General features: G+C 46.6%; 1 protein-coding gene across 2 annotated transcripts in view; it reads left to right on the forward strand.

Moving 5' to 3' along the window:
- The window catches only part of canx (calnexin), a 70259-nt gene that overhangs the window by 36005 nt on the left and 11865 nt on the right, over positions 1–22389 (forward strand). For both annotated transcript variants that reach the window (XM_038796215.1, XM_038796216.1), the window contains exons 7-13: positions 1793–1985; positions 5831–6020; positions 10243–10356; positions 11396–11552; positions 13275–13490; positions 14037–14156; positions 20487–20598. In XM_038796215.1, coding sequence (XP_038652143.1) covers positions 1793–1985; positions 5831–6020; positions 10243–10356; positions 11396–11552; positions 13275–13490; positions 14037–14156; positions 20487–20598 — 1102 coding nt within the window. The remainder of the gene's footprint in view (positions 1–1792; positions 1986–5830; positions 6021–10242; positions 10357–11395; positions 11553–13274; positions 13491–14036; positions 14157–20486; positions 20599–22389) is intronic.

A 22389-nucleotide genomic window follows, 5' to 3' on the forward strand; every position in this document is an offset into this window, starting at 1 on the left:
GCAATGTGTGTACATGTTCTTTCTGTCCGCAATGAATTAATGAATGTAGATTCCAGTGCATGCAAATGCGGTGCACGCGAGCCTATCTTAAATTGGTTGTCAGGGAGGGGGCGGCACGGTGGCACAGTGGTTAGCATTGCTGCCTACGGCGCTGAGGACCCGGGTTCGAATCCCGGCCCTGGGTTACTGTCTGTGAGGAGTTTGCACATTCTCCCCGTGTCTGCGTGGGTTTCACCCCTACAACCCAAAGATGTGCATGTTAGGTGGATTGGCCACGTTAAATTGCCCCTTAATGGGAAAAAATGAATTGGATATTCTAAATTTATAAAACAAAATTTAAAAAATTGATTGTCAGAGTAATTTTTAGCACACCGAGGATTATTTAGCAAATATTGTCCAATCGGGGAATCCTATCTCACATTGGACATTGTTTTGAGTTTTGCAAGCGCAGGCTGGTTGGGTGCAGTCTGTATTACCTTGCCCATTGTGAACAGTGGAAAGAACATGCTGTTACAATCTGTCGGAATTTGGGATCTACGGCCAACATTGGATTGGATTTGTTTATTGTCATGAACTGTTCGTGCGTGTTCTCAGACTTCTGTATCTCCTGCCCGATGGAAGAAGTTGGAAAAGTGAGTAAGCCGGGTGGGAGGGATCCTTGATTATGCTGCCCGCTTTCCCCAGGCAGCGGGAGGTGTAGATGGAGTCCATGGATGGGAGGCAGGTTCGTGTGATGGACTGGGCGGTGTTCACGACTCTCTGAAGTTCCTGGGCTGAGCAGTTGCCATACCAGGCTGTGATCCAGCCCGATAGGATGCTTTCTATGGTGACATAGCCAGCAACGCACTGGCACTGACCACATTACTCATTTGTGTGATGGACTGAATGTCTTTTTGGTTTGACGGCAGCATCCTGTTGGTGGTGTATTCCACTTGTGCTGGTACTGCGCAGTAGCAGCGTGAAACACATCGCTTCACCTGTTGCTCACGTTTTTGAGATGCCTACCTGGCCCTTCCACTATATTCTTGCAAATGTCATGATGAGTGCAAGATGAAAAGCTTCAACAAGAATGTCTCTCTTCAGCTTAACTAACTGTGAAGCATTTCAAGATGCCCTGTGTTTTTGGGGTAAGCTAGAACAGAAATAGATGAAGACATTGGAGGAGCAGCGGGGGTGCAATAAAACTTTATTCCTGGGAGTAGTTTGGAATCAGTGCCTCTCTGTGGTAAGCGCATGTTTTGTGATTGTATTTAAAACTTTGTTTAACTAGGTTTTTATTAGTCACCAAATCCTATAACCGCCTTGGTGTGTGTATCTTGGTACCATGCCAATTATTGTCTACCCATGTGTAACTAAATTGGGTAGCTGCATCTTGATTATTCTGACTCCGTAAGTAGTTGGGCTTTGTTATATTAAATGGTCCAACATGCGCAGGCCACTACCATCTAATACATGGGAAAATGTTTAACAGAAGGAGCCAATCACTGCCTCTCCAGTTCTATGGCTGGTCTGTTGGTACTTGTGGTTTAAGGGTGTGTTTTGTACTGGCGAGTGTGTAACTTGCTTGATACCACACTGTGGAGTTGCGTTTTCTCTTGTTGTGTTTTTCTTTTTGACAAGTTCCAGGAGCAGTCAACTTCTCCTCCTACCTATGTTTTTGTGGGGTGATGAATCCATCGTTCTTCTTTTCATCATCACAGTCAAAGGGCTCTGAGCAAGATTTGTCTCTGGTTGCAACAGATTTGGGTCGGCTGGCAAATTCTGATCTGATTATTTGTCCTTTGCACCATAGGATAAATTTGTTGACAAAACTCCGTACACCATCATGTTTGGCCCAGACAAGTGTGGCGAAGATTACAAACTCCACTTCATCTTCAGGCACAAGAACCCCAAAACCGGAGAGTACGAGGAGAAACATGCAAAACGCTCGGATGTGGACCTCAAGAGTTATTACACTGACAAGAAGACCCACCTCTACTCACTAGGTATTGCTCAACCAAAACGACCCTGTTTATCAGCAGCTCCACCCTCCTCCTCTGAAACCTCTGTTCTACCAGACGGATGGTGCAGGTGGGAGGGCTTTAGATACTTGAATCATTAGGATCACTTCTGGGGCCAATGGGACCTGAATAAGCGGGATGGATTGCACCTGAATTGGAGGGGGTCAAATATAGTAGCAGGGAGGTTTGTTTGTGCTACTGGGCAGGGTTTAAATTATTTTGGAATGGGGGTCGGATCCAAAGTAGCAATGCAGTTGGTGAGAAAATAGTGTCAAATATAGAGAAGAAATCAGGCAAGTCCAGTGGGCAGAGCAGACAGAGGTATGATAAGGCACATGGCAGGATTGGTAAGTAAAACTGCATTTATTTCAATGCAAGGTGCAAGACAGATAAGACTGATGAATTCGGTCATAATGTGGAATTACGACATTGCAATCACAACTTGGTTGAAAGAAGGGCTGAACTGGCAGATGAACGTCCCAGAATGTAGAAGTTTCAGGTGTGATTGGAGGGGGGCGCGGGGGGGGGGGGGGGGGGGGGGGGGGGCGCGAGAGAAACAGGAGGAGGAATTGCATTATTGATTAGGGAGATCATCACGGCAGTACTTGGGGGTGATATCTTGATAGATTCCTCAAATTAATCCATATGGATAGAACTTACTAACAAAAAGGGGGTGATGACCTGCGGGAGTGTATTGGGCCCCCAAACAGTCAGGGAGAGCGAGAAGGGCAATTTTATAGGCAAATTCCGAGAACTGTAAGAAAAATCTGGTAATAGTACGGGATTTCAACTTCCGTCCCCAATATTAACTGGGATAACCGAAGTGCAAAGGCTTAGAGGGGGTACAATTCTTAGCATGCATCCAGGAGAGTTTTTTATGCAAAGTCCTACAAGGGAGGGGGTGGTGCTGGATCAAGTTTATGGAATGAAGCCGCCGAGTGAACAAAGTTTCAATGGGGAGCATTTTGAAAACAGTGACCATAACTCAGTGGAATTCAAGGTAGTTATGGAAAGGGACAAAGATAGACTGGAAATTGAGATTCTAAATTAGGGGAGGGCCAATTTTAACAAAATAAGACCGAATCTGTCCAAACTGGGAGCAGCTACTTGCAAGAAAATCTACATTAGAGCAGTGGGATTCATTCAAAAAAGGAAATAAGAGTACAGGGCCAACATGTTTCCATGATCGTGAAGGGTGGAAGCAATAAGTCCAGAGAACCCTGGATGTCGAAGGATATCCATGGTTGGATAAGGGAAAATAGGGCTGCTTTTTGGCAGATACCGAGGGCTCAAAACAGTTGAAGTCCGAGAGGAATATAGAAAGTGCAGGGGGTTACATAAGAAATAGGAGAACGAAGAGGGGGCATAAAAAAGGACTCTGGAGGTGTGGGAATGTAAAATGAAGGAAAATCCAAAGGTGTTTTAAATAAGTATATTAAAGGCAGGAGGTTGACCAGGGCAAGACTAGGGCCCATTGGGGACCAATGTGGCAATTTGTGTGTGGAACCAGAATATATAGGTGAGATTTTAAATGAGTACTTTGCATCTGTGTTTGCTATGGAGAAAAATGATGCAAGTATAGAAATCAGGGAGGTGCACTCGGATTTACTTGAACGATTTGACAGTGAGAAGGAGGCGGTTTTAACAGGCCTAAAAGTGGATAATTTCCTGGGGCCAAAAGAGATGTGGCAGGCAAGAGAGGAGATTGCAGCGGCTCTGAAATTCTTTTCCAGATCTTCTCTGGCCGCAGGAGAGTTACCAGAGGACTGGAGGGCAGCCAATATGGTGCCGTTATTCAAGTAGGGAAGTTGGGATGAATCAGGAAATGACAGGCCAGTGAGTCTAACTTCAGTGGTAGGGAAACTACTGGAAAACATTCTGAGGGACAGAATTAATCTCCACTTGGTGAGGCAAGGATTAATAAGGGATGGTTCTGTTATAGGTGATCATGTCTTACGAATTAGATTAAATTTTTTGAGGAGGTGACTAGGTGTGTAGATGAAGGTAGTGCGGTTGATGTAGCCTGCATGGACTTTAGTAAGGCTTTTGACAAGGTCCCATATGGGAGGCTGATGAAGAAGAGCCCATGGGATCCAGGGCCATTTGGCAAACTGGCTTAGTGGTAGGAAGCAGAGCATGATGGTTGAAGGTTGTTTTTGTGACTGGAAACCTGTGTCCAGTGGTTTTCCGTAGAGATGGGTGCTGGTTCTCTTGCTGTTTGTCGTATATATTAATGATCTGGATATCAATGTAGGAGGTAAGACGAGAAGTACACAGATGACACAAAAATTGGTGGTGTGGTAAATAGTGAGGAGCAAAGCCTTGGATTACAGGACGATATAGACGGGCTCTCTGGTGCAGTGGAGGCTTGTAGATGTTTCAAATCAGGAGGGTTTAAATAGAGTAAACAGTGAAACTATTCAATGGCTGCACGTTTGATAACCGGAGAGCACAGATTTGAGGTGTTAAAGTAAAATCTTATGACACAACTCATGGTGCGGATTTGAAATGCACTGCCTGATAGGGTGATGGATATGGATATAAAAGTCACCGTAGGGACGGGAAAAACTGAAGGGATTAAGGGGAAAGAGCAAGGGAGTGAATTCATTGGATAACTCTTGGATAGAGTCAGCATTCATTTGATGGGCTGAATGACCAACACCTGTGCTGTACTATTGAATTTCAGATTAAATTTTGCACCTAAGAGTTTGTCCACAAATTAAAATTCCAGAACGAAATTCTGAGCTAAAGTTAAAATGTGTGCCATGTGTTTTTGGTATGTTGCGACTGAAAGTTCAATATATTGTGAATGGATAGAGATTAATTTTGATGGAGAGGATCTTTCAACAGCCTCACTGATACAGTTAACACTCTGAAAACGTTACACAGGGTGCGGCGAACATGTTAATACAATAATAAATTGCTTTTATAAAGCATGTTTTTCCCCCAAGAAAAGTGCTTCGTGTGAACATTATCAGAAAAAACTTAGCGCAAAGTCACACAGATGACCGAAAGCTTGATCAATGAGGGAGGTTTTAGAGCCGTGTGGAGCTTTCCTGGGGGAGAGGGACGTGGAGAGCTTGTCACGGATGCACGAGAGGCCAAGATTAGAGGGGTATAGAAATCCCGACTGATTGTCGGGTTGGTGTAGGTTACAGAAATGGGTGGGAGGGATATACAAGGCCACGGGGGAGGATTTGAAGACCCAGTTAACTCTTTTTTTTCTTAAAAATTGAAATATTGTCAGAAATATAGTAGTTACCAATCTATAACTGAAACTTGTGGAATGATTCCCATGTACTTGCATAGCTGGGCCCTGGTTAACCGTGTTCTTTATTTTAAAAAATTTTTTGAAATAAATTTAGAGTACCCAATTCATTTTCTCCAATTAAGGGGCAATTTAGCGTGGCCAATCCACCTACCCTGCACATCTTTGGGTTGTGGGGGCGAAACCCACACAAACACGGGGAGAATGTGCATACTCCACATAGACAGTGACCCAGAGCCGGGATCAAACCTGGGACCTCGGCGTAGTGAGGCAGCAGTGCTAACCACTGCACCACCGTGCTGCCCGTCCGTATTCTTTATTTGCCAGTAATTGATGGCAATGCTATCCGAGTGGATTTTGGGGATTTATGGAAAAGGGTTTAAGTAACAAATTAAAGTTTCTCTTATTGGTTACACTGATCCCTTGCACAGACCCACAATCGGGTTATGGCTGATCAGGACCGTACAGAGAGTTGCTTTGCTAGAAATGCATAGTTATCAACAGGAAGATAAAATAAAGTAAGCATATATTAAATTGATCTCTTTGCTTCTTCCTATGGTAGTGCTCAACCCTGACAACTCCTTCCAAGTCATGATTGACCAAACTGTTGTCAACAGTGGTAACCTTTTGGAAGACATGACCCCTCCTGTCAGTCCTCCAAAAGAGGTTGAAGATCCAGATGACGAGAAACCAGAAGACTGGGACGAGAGACCAAAGATTGCTGACCCTGATGCAGTCAAACCCGATGACTGGTGAGTAACTTGGTCAATTGAGAGCTTCAGATTGGGAAGACCAAAGACATTGGGTGGGATTCTCTGACGCCCTGCTGGGTCGGAGAATCCCCCCCCCCCCCCCCGGAGGGGTGAGGAGCGCGAATCCCGCCCTCCGATCTGACTCTGGCGCCGGTTTTCGGACAGGGGCTGGGTTTATGCCGTGCCTGTCGGGAACGTGAAATGGACATGGTCCATCACAGCAGGATCTGGCTTGTAGGCCGGCTAGGTGAGCCCTCCGGGGGGGGGGGGGGGGGGGGGGGGGAGATCCGGTGGCCTGGCCCGCGATCGAGGCCCACCGATCTGCGGGCGGGCCTGTGCCATGGGGGCATTCTTTGCTTCTGTGCCAGCCTCTGTATGGCTCTGCCATGGCTGGCGCGGTGAGCAACCCCCTGCCCATGCGCAGGAGCATGCCGGCCGGTCTGCGCATGCGCCAACTCGCGTCAGCCCTTTAGCGCCGATTGGCACGGCGCCGGCCTAGCCCCCAGAAGTGCGGGAGATTCTGCTCCTTCCGGTCGGCCCGACGCCGGAGTGGTTCGCGTCACTCTTTGTGCCGGGCCATCTGGCCAGTTGCGGGAAAATCCCGCCCTTTGTTTTTGGACCACACCGCAAGTTCCAAACTAGACTGTTCACAGCTGTTAAAAGTTGCATGGTTAATGCTCCACTGTGGGACATTTTACTATATTAAAGATGCTACGTAAATGCAAGGTCCTCTATTTTTACTGTGGAAGGGAAAAAAGGAAGGCTTGAATTTAGATGGTACTTTTCATGAGAGAGCTATTATCACCTTGTTATTTGTGGGACTTTTGTGTGTGTGTAAATTGGTTGCTTTATAACAATGAGCACACTTCAAAAAGTATTTCATTGGCTGCAAAGTATAGGATGTCTGGGATGGGATAAAGACGCAAGTCCTTTTACTTCTGGTATCTGATCTAGTCTTATTTTTATATCTATACCCGTAATATTTCTATCCTGACATAATTTTATTGTAATTTTTCATCTATATATTATCTTTAACCTTAAATTTCTGCACTGGAGTTCCTTTGAGCATTGTTGCTCTGGGCTGCATGGACTGCTAGCTTGCAATGAAGACACAAAAATAAGCAACGTTTGGAATTGTTCTTCTTGCAGAATGGTGCACAGTTAACGTGTTTCATTGTCTATTAAAAAGTGGGAAAACAATCCGTCGAGGCTGTTTTTTTACATAATTGGCATCTGGACAACAGACGCACAGATTTTTCAATTTAATTTTAAACAGCATACGATAGGGCTTAGATAATATTTATAAATGAGCTGAACAGTTGGCTGTGCAGTGTTGTTCACTTCCTGCTAAGTCCAAGCATTGAGTTTCCCTTCCAGTTTTCCTCTTCAAGGTGCCGGACTGGTATGTTTCCCAATGAAGTTCTGGTGACACTAATAGTATAAATAGATTTATGAAGTCATCGGAACGCTGGTATTATCTTGTGTTCTAGGATACACACAACTTCTTCAGTGAATTGACTGTGGTCTGTTCAGGCCTTTCACGTGCCCTTGTGCTTTTCAAACAGAACACACCGAAGCCTGACAATTTCAAAGTTTTCTTCAATTCCCGTTTGAAAATTACTGTTGAATCTGCTTCCACTGCAGCACATTCCAGATCATCACAACTACCTGGTTGTTTTTCTGAAGAATTCTTATTTCCCCCTTGTGCCGTTGCCAATTGTCTTAAAGTTTGTGTGTCGTTTTTGCTGTTTTACTTACGAATGCGATAGTGCATCTGACTGATGGCTAGTTCAGTCGAAACTGGTTATAAATGTTCAATTTGATTTAATGTGTTCAATATGCCTGGGTGGAAGTAAAGTGTGCAGTATGTGTGGAAATGGTACACTGAAATGCTGTAAACATAAGTTCACGTTGATTTCTCTGCGTTAACTTCTAGGATGCCAACTATGGCTGGGTAGATAGCACCCTTGCCTCTCTGTCAGAGGGCTGTGTTATATCCCACTCCAGAGACTGAACCAATAATCCCAGGCTGATGTTTCAAGCTTGGGTCACTGCCTGTGAGGAGTCTGCACATTCTCCCTGTGTCTGCGTGGGTTTCCTCCGGGTGCTCCGGTTTCCTCCCACAGTCCAAAGATGAGCAGGTTAGGTGGATTGGCCATGCTAAATTGCCCTTAGTGAACAAAAAGGTTAGGTGGAGTTGCTGGGTTATGGGGATAGGGTGGGCTTAAGTAGTGTGCTCTTTCCAAGATCCGGTGCAGACTTGATGGGCCAAATGGCCTCCTTCTGCACTGTAAATTCTGTGATACATTATCTATGGGAACTGTGGAGGTGCTGGTCTGTCGGGTGCTATCCTTTGTCTGAAAGATTAGCCATGGCTTCGTCAGGCGCCGGAATGTGGCGACTTCACTGAAGCCTACTTGTGACAATAAGCTATTATTATTATTATTATTGTCTCCCCCTGTCTGGTGACGATGTCCAGGCAGTATCACAATGCAGTTTGCACAGCTTTCATGTGCACAAATTGACCTCCTGCATTACAACAGTGACTACGCTGTAAAAAGCACTTCATTGACTATAAAGTGATGTGGGACATCCTGAGATATTGAAAGCTGAGCTCATCTGTCTTGGAACCAGCCAAGCAAAGTTGCAACATTGGGAAAGTATTTATCAAAAGTACACCATTGTTCATACTGTCAAGGGTGCGACACACTCCCTGTGTCCTCATTGAAATTGAGCCAATTGTGCAATTCATTCCCTCGGCCTCCAGGCTGTAATCCTCTCTCCACCCCTTCTTCCCCTCCCTTGCAAACTGGGGAAGTCCTAGCCCACCTCAGCCTGTCTTCCCTCCAAACCTCTGTCATTCCTCCCGTTCCTTCTGCATTTCCCAGGCTTTTAAAACACAAGCCTGGAATTGTGAAATGAATACTTCATCTCATACTTGGGCTCTAGAACCTAATGGTATTTGGGCATTGACTCATCACCAGGGTTTCTCCTCGACGTGAGGGGTGAGACACCACTCGTGCTATTGGGACTTTGAGAGAGATTTTGTCCACAACATGCCGTTCCTGAAGACCTAACCGAAAGTGTGTCGCCTCTGCTCTCTTTCTTTATCCCATTTCCCATGAGATTACCATTAGCACCAGTTCTGGCAGCATGTTTGGAAGACTTTGCGAACAAGCGGTGACAGGTACCTTTTTGGCCGTGAAACCTGCAGTCAGCTGACAATGCTGCAGCTTACGGGCACACTATGAAAGAGCCTCCTGGATAAACAGGAGGTTCTGCATCGTGGCCAAAGCTTTCCTTACCAACTTCATTGCTGTGAGCGTAAAGACGTTAGAGTCCAAAAGTTGCAGGAGTGTCGTTTGGCACCATTTAAGTTTCACTTTGTAAATGTTTCGCATGACATTGATTTCACTTTGCTTCTATGTTCATCATGGTTAGGTGTCGGGGATAGCTTAGTCAGAGAGCTAAACGATACTGACACGCCTCACTGTTGGCACACATTGATGGTTACAAGGGAATTGAGGCAATTCCTTTATTGTGAAAGGAACAATGTTGTGTGATTTTGTTCACTTTTTATTGAATGTTCATATTCGTGTCCAGTGTTGTACTCCCCACTCTGTGATGACATGGCTGAGCTTGCAGTCTCAGCTGGCCCTTCGTCCCATTGTAAAGGACATTATCTGAGATTACCCTCAGCGGGGGTATCTCAAATGTTACAGGTGAACCCAAAGCCCTGAAAGGACTCTGTCAGCCAACACCTTGAGATGGATACACATTTGGGCAGTGTTGACACCACCCTTCGTTTTGAGTATATTCATGATTGGCTTGTTCTCATTTTATTACTTCATGCCCGTGACCCGCCTCCATGCAAGAGTTAATTCTTCTGCCCCCCCCCCCCCCCCCCCCCCCCAAGCTGTTGAGTTAAATGAAGAAAACTGCTGACTTTACACACAGCTGCAGAACGCTGCTTTTAGACAAACATGAACAGGTTCTCCTGTGCTGCTGGCTTTATCGTGAAGGTAGAACATAATTTAAAAGTTTTATGTTGATGAGTATTTGTGGCATACAAATGTATTCATGTATGGACCCAGCACAGGATGACAGGAGGCTGGACACGCAAACACACTGCTGACTTTGCCTCTGCAACCTAACCCACTCTTGGGCACTGTAAAATTCTCCCCACGTCCGTTAACAGTTTCTAATGTTCTCTCATTTGCAGGGACGAGGATGCTCCTGCTAAGATTCTTGATGAAAATGCAGTCAAGCCTGAAGGCTGGCTTGATGATGAGCCCGAGTACATTTCTGACCCGGATGCAGAAAAACCAGTGGACTGGTAAGTTTACTTTCTTAATTCAGCTCTCTTCAAAACTGTAAGTGCATCCAGCAAAATAAAACTGCTGGTTTGTGTGCCTCTTCGGGTTGAGGGAGGAGTATTTGGGCTGTTGGATTTGGGGACATTATGATAAATGTACAGAACTGAGGGTTAACGTCATGTCCAAATCAACCACTGGAGGGAGCTAGATGTAGAACTATATAAGGCATCAATGCTTAGCCTTGTGGGCGAGAGGCTAGAAGACAGACTGTAGGAAAGATAGTGTGAGTGAGAGCAGATCATAGTTATTGTATTAGTGTAGAGATTAGGAGTAGATGAGTGTAGATTGTATGTTTGTTATCAACTGTGTTTGTTATATAGGTGTTTGTTATATAGGTGTTAAGTGTTGAATCTGATCAAGTAGTGTAAATAAATCTTTAGCTTTGTTCAATATGAAAGCTATTTGTGATCTTTGTCAACACTATGCCAACCATCCTAAAATTAGCACCACAAAGGACACTACAGGATGGAATTTTCTGGTGGAGGAATGTGGTGCTTCAGAGATGGGTTGGTAAGCATCCATCTTCTGAGACTGTTAGTTTTGGGGTATTGGGTGGGGGGGGGAATCTGGACTGCAATAATATTGATGAAGCAATTACCCTAAAGAATGGCACAGTGGTTAACACTGCCACCGCACCAGGTCCTGGGTTCAGTTCCAGCCTTGGGTGACTGTGCTGAGATTGCACTTTCTCCCAGTTTGCACTTTCTCCCGTGTCTGTGTAGGTTTCCTCCCACACTTCTAAGATGTGCCGGTTAGGTGGACTGGCCATGCTAAATTGCCCCTTAGTGTCCAAGGATGTGCAGGTTAGATGAGGTTACGGGGATAGAGCAGGCATGTGAATCTAAGTGGGGTGCTCTTTCGGAGGGTCAGTATAGACTCGATGGGCCAAATGGCTTCCTTCTGTACTGTAGGGATTCTATGGTTCTATAATATATTGGTTGTGAATACCAGTGGAACACTTACTGGTAGTGACACTTTTTTCTCATTGTGTCTCTGTAGGGATGAGGAAATGGATGGTGAATGGGAGGCTCCTCAAGTAGCGAACACCAAGTGTGAAAGTGCTCCAGGATGTGGACCTTGGAAAGTGCCAATGATTGATAATCCAGATCACAAGGGGAAATGGAAGGCTCCAATGATTGATAACCCCAACTACCAGGTAATGTTAACAAAGTTGGCAATGCTCCTTTGTTTAAGGGAGTTGTGTTGACTGTAGCTGGCAACAGTTTCTCCCTAATCTACTGTTTTAAAAACCTTTCATGATTGTGAATGCTTCTTTTAACCCTTATCCTCTGCTCGAAGGAGAACAGTCCCATTTTCTCCAATCTCTCCATGTCAAAAGAACATAGGAGATCGGAGTTGGCCATTTGGCTCCTCGAGCCTGATCCGCCATTCAACTAGACCATGGCTCAGCTTCCACTTAGACACCAGTATCCTACACTATCATCTAATTCCTTGGTGTCTTTTAACATCACGAGATCTAGAGATCCATTGATCTCTGTCTTGAACGTACTCAATGAGTCAGCCCCGACAGCCCTCTACGATAAAGAATGCACGGTAGCATGGTGGTTAGCATAAATGCTTCACAGCTCCACACAGACAGTGACCCAGAACCGGGATCGAACCTGGAACCTCGGCGCTGTGAGGCTGCAGGGCTAACCCACTGTGCCACCGTGCTGCCCAATCATAGAACATAGAACAGTACCGCACAGAACAGGCCCTTTGGCCCTCGATGTTGTGCCGAGCAATGATCACCCTACTCAAACCCACGTATCCACCCTTTACCCGTAACCCAACAACTCCTCTGGTTTCCTCCCACAGTCCAAAGATGTGCGGGTTAGATGGATTGGCCATGCTAAATTGCCCGTAGTGTCCTAAAAAAAAAGTAAGGTTAAGGGGGGGGTTGTTGGGTTACGGGTATAGGGTGGATACGTGGGTTTGAGTAGGGTGATCATGGCTCGGCACAATATCGAGGGCCGGAGGGCCTGTTCTGTGCTGTACTGTTCTATTCTATAAAGGCCAACATACAATTGACCTTCCTAACTGCCAGCTATACCTGCTTTCAGTGACTTATGAACAAGGACACCCAGGTCCTTTTGAACATCAACACTTCTCAATCTCTCACTGTTTAAGGAATACTCTGTATTTCTGTTTTTCCTACCAAAGTGAATAACTTTACATTTTTCTGCATTATATTCCATCTGCTATGTTCTTGCCCACTCACCAAACCTGTCTAAATCCCCCAGATGTCTCTTTACATCCTCCTCACAGCTCACATTCCCACTTAGTTTTGTGGAATCAAACTTGGGAAATATTACCGCATTTGGTCCCCACATCCAAATCATTGATGTAGATTATGAGTAGCTGAGACTGAAACGCTGACCGTTGCAATGTGCCACACAGTCACAACTTGCCGGCCTGAGAATGACCAGTTTATTCCTACGCTATTTTCTTTCCGTTGACCAATTCTCAATCCATGCCAATATACTACCTCTGAATCAGTAATTCTGCTTACCATCCTTTTATCATTGGAGACCCTCATCCCTGGAACCAGCCAATGCAAATCAATATTCATAAAATCAATGGGGAACAAACCAAGGGGGTGGGGACTAATGGGATAGTTCTTTCAAAGAGCCAGCATGGGTCCAACAGGCTGAATGGCCTCCTTCTGTTCTGCAGAATGATATGAATTGTGGTTTGATTGCATTTGGCTAGTAGTAAGAAAAAGTGAACTCCGCAGTTTACAGATTTTCGACCAGTTTTGAATTGTAAATGCTATATTTGCGAGCTTGTTTTATGATGATGGGATCTCATCGCAATATTGATATCTGTCACTGGTACTTTTAGTGAAGGATTTAATTTTATTAACTTTCTGATCTAGGGAGTCTGGAAACCAAGGAAGATTGCCAACCCAGATTACTTTGAGGATCTGCATCCATTCAAGATGACGCCTATCGGTGCTATTGGTTTAGAGCTGTGGTCAATGACATCTGATATCTTCTTTGACAACTTCATTGTCTGCTCTGACAAGGCGGTGGTTGAACAGTGGACAAATGATGGCTGGGGTCTGAAGAGAACAGCTGAGGGGACCGCTGAGGTAAGGGCAGTATTCAGGATGGTTTCTTAGATTTAAATTTATTGTCATATAGATTTACAGGCTGAGGAATGTGTGAAAGGGGAGGCTGTTAAGACATTTGAAGCTTGTCCACCATTCAATGAGAGCATGACCAATCTATGATCTATCTCTGTGTGCCAGCCCCGTGTACCTGCATATCTGATTAACAGATCAATCTCGGGTTTAAAATTAACAATTGACGCCAGAATGTGGCGACGAGGGAATTTTCACAGTAACTTCCTTGCAGTGTTAATGTAAGTCTACTTGTGACAATAATAAAGATTATTATTATTATTATTATTATTAATATAGATATAATTCTAGTAAATTTATGCAGCTTCCCAATGTACCTTTTTTGGTAGGAATAATCTGAGAAATGTTTTCCCTTCGCTAAAGAGTGCAGAACCGAGTTAAAACCAAAGTAATCTAGTATTTGTGGCGTGAGGTAGCAATGAACAATATTATATTCTCATGTCCAAAAGGTCTGATAAAGCAGTTTTTGAATACGTGCGTTTTGTTTTTTTGTAGTCAGGAGTAGTTGGGCAGTTGATGTCCGCAGCTGAAGAACGCCCATGGCTTTGGATTGTGTACATCCTCATCATCGCCTTGCCCGTGTTCCTGGTTATCGTGTTCTGCTGTACCGGGAAGGTAGGAACATCTTCCCGAAACTGGGTTGTTGCAGCTGTTGAGTGCGGTATTTTCAGACTTGTCAAAGCATCTGTTTGGGGAGCACCTGCTTCGGCAGTGTGCCAGTCGGTGTCCTGTTGGGCTCGTTGCCTGTGAGATGGTCCATGATCGTGGGTTGCCTTTCTGATGCCCTATCGCAAGGCTATCCATGTGTCAAGAAAGGCAGTAAGCCTTCAAAGACCGTCAAGGGCTGGGGAGGGGTGAGGGAATTAGACAAGGGTCAGTTGCTTTCTGATTCCTGCCGTATCACCAAGTGTGTTCGTGAGCCAAGAGCGAGATTGCCATTAACTACTGGATATTAAGAGCCAGCTGATGTGATAGACAGAAACTATTTTTCACAAGGGGGCGGTTGCATAGTGTATTGTCTGTAGACTAGTAACCCAGAGACTGGTTATCCCCAGGTTAGAATTCCACCATGGAAAGGGGCGGCATGTGACGCAGTGGTTGGCACCGATATTGCGGCACTGAGTACCCAGGTTCAAATCCTGGCCCTGGGTCACTGTCCGTGTGGAGTTTGCACATTCTCCCCATATCTGTGTGGATTTCACCCCCACAACCCAAAGATGTGCAGGTTAGGTGGATTGGACATGCAAAATTGCCTCTAATTGGGATAGAAAATAATCGGGTACTCTAAATTTATTTTTTTTTAAATCCATGGCAGGTGGTGAAATTTGAACTAAACATTAAAAAAAATATCTAATGATGACCCATGGCGTGGTGACACAGTGATTAGCACTGCTGCCTCGCTGTGCCAGGGACCCGGGTTCAATATCGGCCTTGGGTGACATTCTCCCCGTGTGTGCGTGGGTTCCCTCTGGATGCTCCGAATTTCTCCCACCGTTCAAAGATGTGTAAATTAGATGGAGTTACAGGTATAGAGCGGCTAGGTTGGGTGCTCTTTCAAAGGGACGGTGCAGACTCGATGTGCCGAATGGCTACTGTAAGGGTTTATTGTATTTTATCTGAGTGTCAAATTTACACATTAGCTGTTTGGCTGTGTTTTTGTTTGTTTGTCGTTCCCCCCCAGTATTATTACTTTGATTTTTGTATTTTAACTACTCACTAATGCAAAGATAATGACCCAACCCACCCACTTTTACCTCGTGTAAATTGTCTTCCACCCTTCCCCTCTGCCAACTCCTCCACCAAGTGCAAGGAACTCGCGGATGAATTTGTCACTAAGTTGTAGACGATCTGATCAGCCACTTTCTTCCTTCCACTAGCCCACCTGGCGAAATCTCCTTTAAAGTTCCACCTGTCCTCTCCCTGAACCCGTCCACGAGACCCACCTCCAGGTGCCTTAGTCTCTTCAGGTGTCTGCCCTTTAAATCTGTCATCATCACCCTTTTTAAAGAAAAACAAATCGTGACCACTGTCCTTGAAAGCTATTGCCGCATTCTACACCTAACCTTCCGTCCAAAGTCCTTGAATATATTGCTTCCCAAACCTGTGCCAGTCTTTTCCAGAACTCTATTCGAAGCCCTCCAATCAGGGGCAGCATGGTAGCATTGTGGATAGCACAATTGCTTCACAGCTCCAGGGTCCCAGGTTCGATTCCGGCTTGGCTCACTGTCTGGGCGGATCTGCACATCCTCCCCGTGTGTGCGTGGGTTTCCTCCGGGTGCTCCGGTTTCCTCCCACAGTCCAAAGATGTGCAGGTTAGGTGGATTGGCCATGATAAATTGCCCCTTAGTGTACAAAAGGTTAGGTGAAGATACTGGGTTACGGGATAGAGTGGAGATGTAGGCTTAAGTAGGGTGCTCTTTCCAAGGATTAGTCCAGACTCGATGGGCCAAGTGGCATCCTTCTATCTGGTTTAGCTTAGAGGGCTAGACAGCTGGTTTGGGATGCAGAAGGCCAGCAGCGGGGGTTCAATTCCCGTACCAGCTGAGAATTCTGAATTTGCCCTCTGTACCCAAACAGGCACTGGAATGTGGCGACTAGGGGCTTTTCACAGTAACTTCATTGCAGTGTTGATGTAAGCCTACTTGTGACGATAAACAATTATTTAGGGGCTGGTTTAGTTCACTGGGCTAAATCTCTGGCTTTTAAAGCAGACCAAGCACCTCTCCAATCAGGGGCAGCACGGTAGCATAGTGGTTAGCACAATTGCTTCACAGCTCCAGGGTCCCAGGTTCGATTCTGGCTTGGCTCACTGTCTGTGCGGAGTCTGCACATCCTCCCCGTGTGTGCGTGGGTTTCCTCCGGGTGCTCCGGTTTCCTCCCACAGTCCAAAAATGTGCAGGTTAGTTGGATTGGCCATGGTAAATTGTCCTTAGTGTCCAAAATTGCCCTTAGTTTTGGGTGGGGTTACTGGGTTATGGGGATAGGGTAGAGATGTTGACCTTGGGTAGGGTGCTCTTTCCCGGAGCCGGTGCAGACTCGATGGGCTGAATGGCCTCCTTCTGCACTGTAAATTCTATGATTCTATGATAATCAGGTTTTCACTCCTGGCTGTGACTTTGACAAAGGTAAAGTCTCTCCTCAACCTCCTAGATTTGTCTGTAATCTTCACTATCTGGGCACTTGTCTGGTACTGTTCTTTTCTGTCTAATCATAGCCAGAATATCATTTACAATAGTTTGTCTTCCTGTGCCCCAGAGATTTATGCTTGGCCCCTTGCATCTCATGTACACTCTGCTCCTTGGCGGCATCATTTGGTGGTGCGATGTTAATTTCTCTCTAAATTGTCAGACTGCTTTCCGACATCCAGTACTGGATAACGTAGTGTTCCCAGACTAGACACCCAAACGTTTTGTTAAAATCCCAGATGGGAACCCCAAATTTTGTTGCAATCCAGTTAGGGACCAATAACTTTTATTTGTTGAAGTAGGCAAGATTTGAATGCCGAATTACTTGCTAGTAGAATAAAGCAACAGGAGAACTGTGGTTGAACATGGCACAAAGTACCGTGGTAGACACCACCAAGACCGATTCCCCGGATTTCCCAGCAACCCACCCAGATTTTTTTTTTAATGAAGGGGCAATTTAGTGTGGCCAATCCACCTATCCTGCACATCTTTGAGTTGTGGGGACGAAACCCATGCAAACACAGGGAGAATGTGCAAACTCCACACGGACAGTGACCCAGAGCCAGGATTGAACCTGGGACCTCGGGGCCGTGAGGCAGCAGGGCTAACGCACTGCGCCATCGTGCTGTCCTTCAAACCACCCAGATGACCGTGATCACTTGTGAGGCACAAAATCCTTTCAAAACTGTTTTTCCTCATTAAGGATTTCAGCTCCTCCCTTTCAGAGAGCTAGACTGATAGTCAGCTGACAGCAGCTCTACTCCATCCGAGTCACACGGGTACAATCCTCGCCCAAAAGGCACATCATCTCAGATTACTCACAAACCTGCTCCCAGGTCCAATCTTCTTGTATCTTTCCAGCTGAGCTTGGCTTTTGAGACTGCATTCCCCTGTGATTGCCAGGCTGCTCTCCAGCATCTATACACAGGCATGATGCTATCTTATCAACCCTGCTGCCGCCAACAATTGCTTCTGGCCGTCCTCTATTTCCCCCGCAGCATCAGGCAATTCTTGCTTCTGGGCTTCCCTGAGCTTCATTCTCAGCAGCACATAGTTAACAGCTCCCGGGGCTTCCCTGAGCCCCAGTCCCCTCAGCATCCCGGGGCTAACAGCTCCCGGGGATTCCCTGAGCCCCAGTCCCCTCAGCATCCCGGGGCTAACAGCTCCCGGGGCTTCCCTGAGCCCCAGTCCCCTCAGCAACAACACGGGGCTAACAGCTCCCGGGGCTTCCCTGAGCCCCAGTCCTCTCCGTAGCATCCCGGGGCTAACAGCTCCCGGGGCTTCCCTGAGCCCCAGTCCGCTCAGCAGCAACACAGGGCTAACAGCTCCCGGGGATTCCCTGAGCCCCAGTCCCCTCAGCCTCCCGGGGCTTCCCTGAGCCCCCAGTCCCCTCAGCAACAACACGGAGCTAACAGCTCCCGGGGCTTCCCTGAGCCCCCAGTCCTCTCAGCAGCAACACGGGGCTAACAGCTCCCGGGGCTTCCCTGAGCCCCCAGTCCTCTCAGCAACACGGGGCTAACAGCTCCCGGGGCTTCCCTGAACCCCCAGTCCCCTCAGCAGCAACACGGGGCTAACAGCTCTCGGGGCTTCCCTGAGCCCCAGTCCTCTCCGCAGCAACACTGGGCTAAACCCGGGGCTTCCCTAAGCCCCCAGTCCTCTCAGCAACCCTGGGCTAACACCTCCCGGGGATTCCCTGAGCCCCAGTCCCCTCAGAAACACGGGGCTAACAGCTCCCGGGGATTTCCTGAGCCCCAGTCCTCTCCGCAGCAACACTGGGCTAAACCCGGGGCTTCCCTGAGCCCCAGTCCTCTCAGAAATATGGGGCTAACAGCTCCCGGGGCTTCCCTGAGCCCCAGTCCCCTCAGCATCCCGGGGCTTACCTGAGCCCCAGTCCCCTTAGCAGCAACACAGCGCTAACACCTCCCGGGGCTTCCCTGAGCCCCCAGTCCTCTCAGCAACCCTGGGCTAACACCTCCCGGGGATTCCCTGAGCCCCAGTCCCCTCAGCAACACGGGGCTAACAGCTCCCGGGGCATTCCCTGATCCCCAGTCCCCTCAGCAACACGGGGCTAACAGCTCCCGGGGCTTCCCTGAGCCCCAGTCCCCTCAGCAATACGGGGCTAACAGCTCCCAGGGCTTCCCTGAGCCCCCAGTCCCCTCAGCAACACGGGGCTAACAGCTCCCGGGGCATTCCCTGATCCCCAGTCCCCTCAGCAACACGGGGCTAACAGCTCCCGGGGCTTCCCTGAGCCCCAGTCCCCTCAGCAGCATGGAATTAATTGCAGCACTTCAGCTCAATAGAGCCGACCTCCTCTTCACGGCACAGGTTGCTGTTCATTCTGCCTCTTGAACTGATTGTGACTTTTAAAATTTTCTGACAGGGTTCCACCATATTCCTAGTCAGAGTCTGATGTATCCAAGCTGGATGCATTCTGTACCTTGAATGTTAAAGTCTCCTGTCTTCAAGAGATTACTCCCACGGGTGCCAACTTTATATTTAAAAAAAAAAGCCACAAAAATCTCACGCATTCATTCCCTCAAAATAAAGAGGAATTTAATCCAGTTTAATATTGGGAAGACTGAAGCCATTGTCCTCGGTCCCTTCTATTTCCACCTCTGTAACTTCATCCCTAGCTCTGCTGAAAACCCCATTCATACCTTTGTTACTTCTAAGCTTGACTATTGGAATGCACTTCAGGCCGATCTCCCATTTCTACTCGTCACAAACGGAGGTATTTGAAAAGTCTGCTGTCCTTGTTCTTATTGGTATTAAGACTAGTTGGCTCATCAGCCTGTGCCAGCTGACCTACACTGGCTTCTAGTTAAGCAAAGCCTCCATTTTTAAAATTCTTATCCTCGTTTTCAAATTCTTCCTGATGTCTAATCTCCTCCAGCTCTAAGGTTTCATTCAATTGTGACCTCGTGCATCCTGAGTTTTAAGAGGGGTGGGGGGGGGCGCGGCATGATGGCCTAGTGGTATTATCAATGGTCTAGTAATCCAGAGACCCAGGCTAATGGTCTGTGGACATGGGTTCAAATCCCACCATGGCAGATGGTGAAACTTTAAAAAAAAAAATTTAGAGTCCCCAATTTCTTTTCCAATTAAGGGGGAATTTAGCGTGGCCAATCCACCTACCCTGCACACCTTTGGGTTGTGGGGGTGAAACCTGCACAGACCCGGGGAGAATGTGCAAACTCCACACGGACAGGGGGCCGGGATTAAACTGGGCCCTCGGCAGCAGTGATAACCACTGCGCCACCGTGCCGCCCTGGATGATGAAACATCAATTCAATAAAACATCTGGAATTAGAAGTCTAAAGATGACGATTTGTCGTAAAACCCCATCTGGTTCATTAATGTCCTTCAGGGAAGGAAATCTGCTGTCCTCACCCGGTCTGGCCTACATGTGACTCCAGAAGCTTTAATTTTGACTGCCCCTCAGGGGCAATTAGGGATAGGCAATAAATGCTGGCCCAGCCAGTGTCACCCATAACCCACGAAAGAATTTTAAAATAATTGACTCCGCCACTGGTGGCCATGACATCAGCAGCCTGGGCCGTAAGCTCTCGAATTCCTTCCTTGCACCTCTGAATAAGCAATTATCCCCAGGGCCTGCCTCTTAGTTCTGTGGCGAAGTACAGCACTGTCTTAATCTTGAATTGTTGTGCCTATACTTGGTGGCTCAAGCTTTGTAATTTGGCAAGTGGAGGTCCAGTTGATTTGGCATGAGTTGTTGAAAGAGTTGATTATTGTCTTCTAGAAAGATTCCGCTGCTGAATACAAGAAGACTGACGCCCCACAGCCTGACGTGAAGGAGGAAGAGATGGAGGAGGAAGAAGAGACAAAAAAAGAAACTGAAGAGCAAAAGATAAGTAAGTAAATCCCGTGCTACGCTTTGAAGAGGAGTAGGCGTGTTCTGTGCTGGTGTCCCAGGGCCAATATTTATCCTGCAACCAAAGTCACTTTTGCATTTGAAAGAAAAAGATGATCTGCCAATCACATTGCTGGTTATGGAATCTGCCTCTCTGCAATTTAGCTGCTGGGTTACTGTCATGAGCCCCGCTCATGGTCTTTGGAAGGATACCCCAACTTGGAACACCGGGTTCGTGGGGGTGTATAATTTTGTGTTTGGAATTGTGTGAGAATAAGCGGTCCAGTCATTGTAGAATAACTGTTAGAGACTGTTTATTAAATTAAAGAAAAGACAAATAAACACAAACAGGACTACATTTTATCTATCATCACTGAACTCTTTAAGACATCCCCTATCCCCCAAACAACATTCAAATTGAATAAATCTATAGGTTTAAAAAACAATACAGGGACTGGGAAACATCTTGGCTTGGTCCAGTGAGGATACTTAAACTGCTGTTACGAAGGTTTTCTGCACTGCCTGAGCTCCAAGACTTGGAGACTGTTAGAAGTCAAACTTGGCTTCCGGGCTGCTGGCTGGAAACTGGCCTATCTTTCTGAGCTCGCTGGGTGTCAACTGACCTGTCTTGCTCGGAGTGCCGGACAATTATACCGTGGTTCCACTTTGATTCTGCCTTCTGTGTATCAAATTCCTTGACTCTAGACATTAGCATGTGTATACCTCATTGATCTCCCAATCGCCTAGACCATCTTTTATGACTCATAGGATCAGGTATGAAATGAAATGAAAATGAAAATCGCTTATTGTCATGAGTAGGCTTCAAATGAAGTTACTGTGAAAAGCCCCTAGTCGCCACATTCCGGCGCCTGTTCGGGAAGGCTGTTACGGGAATCGAACCGTGCTGCTGGGCTGCTTGCACTGCTTTCGAAGCCAGCGATTTAGCCCTGTGCTAAACAGGTATGAATCCGCTATCTGCTAATCTTATTACTGTGAAAGACTCCTCTCATTCAGCCTTTTGTAGACTGGCTACTGCTGTTGCTAGGCAGATTTCTACCTGTTGCTGGGCATATCACGGGGCATATGAGGGGGTGGCATGATAGCACAGTGGTTAGCACTGTGGCTTCATAGCACCAGGGACCTGGGTTCGATTTTTGGTTTGGGTCACTGTGCGGAGTCTGCATGTTCTCCTCGTATCTGCGTGGGCGTGCTCCGGTTTCCTCCCACAAGTCCCGAAAGACATGCTTGTTAGGTGAATTGGACATTCTGCATTCTCCCTCAGTGTACCCGAACAGGCCCCCCAGTTAGCTCATGTAGTCTCACAACACCAGGTTAAAGTCCAACAGGTTTATTTGGAATCACTAGCTTTCGGAGCACAGCCCCTTCATCACCTTTGGGAAGAGTTTTATGTTTTTGTTGATTTGATCTAGAGAATGCTTTAGAAACAAACCGAGCTTCCCTTTGTTAAACAGAATTGGAGATGTGATCTGGTGCCTGTGAGGCACACGGTAGGTTGATCTGTGGCCTAGTAAGTGTGCAGAAGCCATGTAATTAAAATGACACCTGATTAAAGCAGGAGGGCTAAGCAATGGTCTGTCAGCAGAATACGGCATTGTACCTTTGGATACAATTGCCACTGCATTCAAACGACTTTTTGGTCTGGAATCTAGTCGGCAGACTCCTTGTTTCATTCGTTACATTTTCTGGAACTGGAGGTCTCCAATCTTCGAGAGTTGCTTTTTCCAATTGCAGCATTTTATCATTTGAATGTTCACATTCCAAAGCATTATTG

The sequence above is a fragment of the Scyliorhinus canicula genome, chromosome 4 (genome assembly GCF_902713615.1).
Source record: "Scyliorhinus canicula chromosome 4, sScyCan1.1, whole genome shotgun sequence".
NCBI classification, from domain to species: Eukaryota; Metazoa; Chordata; class Chondrichthyes; order Carcharhiniformes; family Scyliorhinidae; genus Scyliorhinus; species Scyliorhinus canicula.